Source organism: Nyctereutes procyonoides, unplaced genomic scaffold, assembly GCF_905146905.1.
Source record: "Nyctereutes procyonoides isolate TBG_1078 unplaced genomic scaffold, NYPRO_anot_genome, whole genome shotgun sequence".
Classification (NCBI taxonomy): Eukaryota; Metazoa; Chordata; class Mammalia; order Carnivora; family Canidae; genus Nyctereutes; species Nyctereutes procyonoides.
In genome coordinates, this window is record NW_026575042.1 from 50954269 (window position 1) to 50960268 (window position 6000).

Sequence of the window (6000 nt, forward strand, 5' to 3'; positions counted from 1 at the left end):
GGAAATACATGCAGATTCTCATTCTTGTCTTACCAAAGGACAGTTTCCACTGTTTTTCTTCAGGGTTTTGGGCTGATCAGATCAGTTGACCAGAAGCCTTAAATGGAAGTTTGGTCACATCCTTTGCTAGCTCCTACTCATCGTTCTGGTTTCCACAGCTTTCCCACAGTTTCCCTTTGTCTCAGCTCATCTCCTCCCCGCTAGGTTGTTCAGCTCTCCACTCACCCTGGGACATATCTAGTTTGGGTGGATGGAAACTATAATCTGATCATTCCGTGACTGGTTCAGACCTCACTGGGTGTAAAGCATGAAGAAAGACACCCATCTGTGCTTATCCTTCACTGAGGACTTGCTTTCCTGGCATGCTCCCCACCAAATTGCCAAATTCAGGCAGTTGCCATCACGAATGAGATTCCCACCTTCAGGGTGATCAAATTACCCAGCAAAGCTGTCTCTTGCTTCTTCCACTGTTTTTGGAATCGAAAGCAATCCAGCTGTCTCTAAGGATAAAAATGAAAACAAACATAAAAATAAACCACTCGTTTATTGCAAAGAGTGGGGGGAATTGGCCATTTTTTGATATCAGAAATTTCAAACAGATGGTGAGCTAATTTATATTTTCATTTTGACATTTACTTACCCAATGGGAGCACAATTAGGCCATATTTTAAAGCCACTCAAAGGGGCCTTCATCTGAAAATGTTATAGACGTATCTACAGATAATGCTCTTCACCATCAACAGAGCTTAAGGACCCAGAAACACTAGCTCTTCTATGCCAAGACCACCCTAATCAAGGGATTGATTAATGTGGGATAGGAGCCTCCTCTGAAAATGTTGGCCTCCTACTATCCTTCCTAACTCCCGTCTTGCCCCACTCCCGGCCATTTTCCCCAGAACTAGCAAAGGGATCTTCCCTTAATGCAAATTTGACCATGCCAGCCCCCTGCTTGAAATAAACCTTACAATGACTCCACAGGGCCCTCAGAATTAAGTTAAAACTCTAGTATTATCACGTTATTAAAGTCATCTTCACTCTGACCCTGCTCACTCCTCCCTGCCTCAGTCCTGGTCTCTCCTCCTCTTGTGCCCTCTGCCCCCGAGTTATACTAACCCATGTGTCCTCCCAAGATGTGCCTCCCCCTCTCTCACTGCCAGGCATTTGCAGTCACTGCCCACTTTGCCTGGAAAACCCCTCTGCCCCTTCTTCACCTGGCTCATGCCTCCCTTTTCATTTTGACTTATGCTTTACTTGCATCCCAGCGATACCATTTTACCATGCTAAAATATGACCAAAGATGATTTTACCTGAAACATTTAGAATGCTGTGACTTCGCTGATTATTCTCATGTTTGCCCAGGATTTTCATTCTTACTGAGCTCCCATCTTACACATTTTCCTATGTTGTTCCATGAAAACACACGTTAAAATCCTATAACAATACAACCTTCCAAAAAAAAAAAAAAAAAACCACCCCCAAAAGAGACATTTTGCTTAAATCACTGAAAGCAATCTAATCACAAGTGAATGATTCTTTTTCCCCACATGATGGAATTTTCCACTTATGTGCTTTACTGACTCTGGCCACATCCACGTGTGCTCTTGTCATGCCCTGTCACACACAGTCCGCCCCCGAAATAGCAATCCTCTAAACTTGATGTGTTCTATTTCCATTTTGTTACTCCATAGTTGGATAAATTATAACATTTGAATTGCCTGTTGTACAAAACTGAATTATAATCTCAATTTTAAAAGAAGATCGTAGCAGGGTGGTCTGGGTGGCTCAGATCAGTTAAATGTCTGACTCTTTTTATTTCAGCTCAGGGCATGATCTCAGCATGGTGAGATCAGGCCCTACTTTGGGCTCTGCACTGGACATGGAGCCCGTGTAGGATTCTCTCTTCCTCTCTCTCTGCCATCCCCCTAAAAAAAAAAAAAGAAAAGAAAAGAAAAAGAAAAAGAGAGGATGATAGCAGAGAATTTGCAGATATTGTGAAATTCACCTGAGATTTCACAGCATTTGTGGCAAAGACAAAAATAGAAGTTCTAACTGCAGCCTGTTTCAGTTCAGAGGTTCTCCTGGTTTGGAAATAATAGAAGAAAGAGAAATAGTCCTTTGTACGGGAAGCTAATAGCCTTGAAGAAGGACGAGTTCCAGAGCAGTGGGCCCCAGCCCAAGATGGTCAGCAGCCCTTCCAAAGTTCAATCTGGACTTGGCGGGCACTTTGCTCCCATTATACTTGCTATGGGGACATCTTTGGGTTCACTCCATCTTTTCATTTCCTCCTTTAGTGGAGTGTCACTTGCCTAAAATAGCTTTTAAGTGGCTTGCTTTATGGATGTTTTCCGCAGAACACTGCTCCTTTCCTTTCAGACTTGAATTTAATTCTAGTAAATGGATTGAATTTTATTTTTCTTTTAATGAGAGTTCTTGTCATCACATCACCCATCACGTTATCCTTCCATATTAGTGCACCTATTATTCATTTCACCAATTTATTGACCTCATTAGTTAACTGCTATTCATTCTTTCCTTTTATATGTTCAAATAAACTTAAGACTTTCTATAGCTTTCTTAATCAAGGGAATTTTTTATACTAAGTTATTGAAAGCCCTTTAAATCTAACCACTTCAATACATTTTGCCAGCTAACTGACTAGTAGAGAGGAAATAATGCATTGATGGTTGTGCCCTTTAAAATAGTTTAGATTGTGTTTAGAAAACTTGCGCAAAACTAGACGAAGTGTCTTACTTTTTTTTTTTTTAATTGCTTCCGTGTCCTGGAACAAAATGGCTCCTGCATGCTTGATATAATTAATTAGATAATTCGTTTAGGCATTGGTAGCTTGGAACAGGGCTCTGGAAGCAGGCAGCACCCTGCCACTTCAGAGCTGGGTTACTCTCAGCAAGTTACATAAGCAGTGAGGCTTCAGTGTGTTTCTTTGTCAAATACAGTTGTTGAGAGCAGGAAATGAGGTGACACCTGACATAGCAACTGATTAATCTTCTCTAGCCCTCCCTCCCTTACCTTTTCAACAAGTATTTCGGATGGAGTTGATGAAAACCAGATGAGAAAGCCACCAACACCATCCTCGTTCTCTAATTCCTCAAAAACAAAACAAAACAAAACAAAAAAAGAAACCAAAAAAAGTGACCTAACTGGAAGTAAATATTTAACCCTCATGATTTTAAAAAATATATGATTATACGGATACATATGTATATTAATAATATACGTAAATGATGAAGCTTTGTTTAACCCAGACATGCTGCTGATTTTCTAGAAAATTATGGAGCAACTGTTAATCTGGAATTGTGCCATATTCTTCAATTCTGATTACCAAATTTGGCATTGAATAGAATTCTGATCATAATCACAAGAAACTCAAATACAGGAAGATGCTACGTTCTTGAATGCTTTGTTATTTAGTTCCACTGACAGAAGATTAGTCAGTAAAGTCTTAGGAGGACACTTCCCACTGACAATCAGATTTGGGAATGCCTTTGATAGTTTTACAAACCATAGAAATTCATTTTTAGTTAAAGAATCCTATAGCACGATCATTTTAATCGTGTTTACTTATTCAGGTATTAGCTTGAGTTGTTTACTTTTCAACCTCTTTTTTGACATCCTACAGACATGAATGTTAGGAGGTTAGAAAGATCCAAGACCTAATTCTTACCATGGGCCTTGAAGTAATTTGGATGAATTCTATAGATGGAGGATGGGTAACTCTTCAACTAAAACAGCAGAATCTCAGAATTTGAAGGGGCCTTGATGATCTCTAGTCTAGTCACACATTTGAAGTCTAAATCTGCTCCAGTACATCCCAGTCAAGTGAGAGTCAACCCTTCAGGGGGAACTATCCTCCAGACAGCTCTGGCTATTAAAAAGCTATTCCTTATCTTCAACCCCATAGCTTCTACCCTTGGCTCCAAATTCTGTTGCAGATGTAAAAAAAACAGCTCTGCCCAAACTCATGAGGCTGCCAACTTCTCGAGGGCAGGTATTGTATCCACTACAGCTTCTAGCAACTTGATAAATGATTGTTAATGGAGTTAAAAGCAAAAGATGTTCCTTGTTTTGATATATGTCTTACATAATAGTAAATGACCAGTATATTTAAGGTCTATTGAGAAAGCATCATATAAATTAACTGATTTTATTGTTTAAATGCTATGGCTGATATGTTTTATTCTTCAGTGTTACAATTCAAGCAATTTTATCTGTCTTCTGTATTGCAGTTTACCTTCATTATAAAATAACATACTTGTCCCTACAACATTAACCACGAGACATCACGCGTGCCAACAAACTGAAACCCCACTAAAGTAGGCATTAGAAGTTCTGGTTTCCAGCCCCAGCCCCCCATTACCCATCTGAGTGATCCTGGCTCTTGTTCCCTATTCTGCAAACTGCAAAGATTGAACAAAATGTCCTCTTTAAGTCCTTCCCAGCTTCACGAATCGTTTGTGTTTTTAGCTTGTCTGTCCCATGTAATAAAGAATCCACAAAGACAGTCAAAGAGAAGACTTCTGATTTCTGGTTCAATTCTCCATTTATATGCCAATAATTATCCATATGTACAGTTTAAAGCTAGGGATGCTTCCCCCCCCCACCCTCTTTTCTCATTTCAGAACACTTTTCTTCAGGAAACAGTGCGTAGGGAATGTGAAGAACGCTTTGAACTGACAGAGGCTTTGAGTCAAGCCAGAGAACAGCTTCTGGAGCTCAGGAAGCTCAGTGGAAGCTCACCTTTGTCATCGTGCTCCCCTAACCAGGGCAGCCTAACCTCCTCTGCTGCAGTGGTCAGTAATCAGGGAGACAGAAGCCGCACAAGACCAAACTCTGGAAAAGGAATCAAAATCCCCAGCCTGCACGGAGTATCAAAACCCACCGCTCCCCCAACCTCAGCTCAGTCCAAGAGGGTCATTAGCTCAGGTTTGCCCACTCTCCCCCAACCCCATCCTCCCAGAGGTCGAACATCTTCAGTAAATGACACCAGACAAAGACTGGCTGCCATTCTGCGGAGGAGACTGAGTCAACAGTGAGTGATCCACACGGCACGCCTGGTCTTTCCAGTGTGCCAGGGATACACTGTAATTGAGGATGGCAAAGGTCAAGTTATTATCACAGATCAAGAATGCATGTTTGTAGATATTTTTAATAGGATAATTGGAAAAACTAGGAATCGTGAAGCCACACTCTCTAAGAGACCTTTGAAATTGCAACAGATGATGAAGTTGACGATAATCCCAGAGGGCCACTCTCTATACTTCTATATCGTATGTTTAGATGTGTTCTATGACTATGTCCTTTTAGAGATCATAGGTAAATGTTTTCACTCATAGCATCTTTTCAGAGTTTGTTGTTTGTTGAGCTGAGTAGGTTAAAGAGATGTAAATCATATTTCAAATAGAAAACGGAAGTACTTTAGTCCTAAATTTGATAGTTTCCAAAATGTTTAGTTCAAATATTCACAGAATTCATCATCTGCATAGAAACCTCTTCTTTTTCACCTCACAATCTAATTGATTAAGCTAATTTCTTTTTAGGCCAGAAGCAATGATAGGTACCCTTCAAGAAGGCAGGCTTCCTTGTGAGGCTGGGACCTTCTAGAAAAAGGGACAGCAACTCCAATACAAGGAAAATGTGGTTTACCTTTCAAACTATTGAGATTATTTTTAAAAACAGAGAGCCTGGATAACCATGAAAATTTACTTGGTAAAGATTTTCTACATTGAATGCTTTTTGATAATCGCAGTTAGATCTTTATTTGAATTTGTATCCTACAGCCATTGGTAAAAGAACTAATTCAGGACAGTTCTGTAGAGGTGCATAGTGCTAATTGGGGGTTCACATTTTACTACTGAAAATGGGCAACTGGTTAATATATTTTCAATTTTCAGAGTGAAAAATTAAAACCAGAAACCAAACAGTTATTTTAAGTTACAAAGCTTCAAGTCCCTCCTATTTCTTAAAACACAACTCTTTACCTTA

General features: G+C 39.9%; 1 protein-coding gene across 1 annotated transcript in view; it reads left to right on the forward strand.

Moving 5' to 3' along the window:
• LEKR1 (leucine, glutamate and lysine rich 1) overlaps nucleotides 1-5051 on the forward strand; it is a 165878-nt gene extending 160827 nt beyond the window's left edge. Inside the window, exon 13 of the mRNA XM_055321383.1 lies at nucleotides 4638-5051. Coding sequence (XP_055177358.1) covers nucleotides 4638-5051 — 414 coding nt within the window. The remainder of the gene's footprint in view (nucleotides 1-4637) is intronic.
• The last annotated feature ends 949 nt before the right edge of the window (nucleotides 5052-6000 follow it).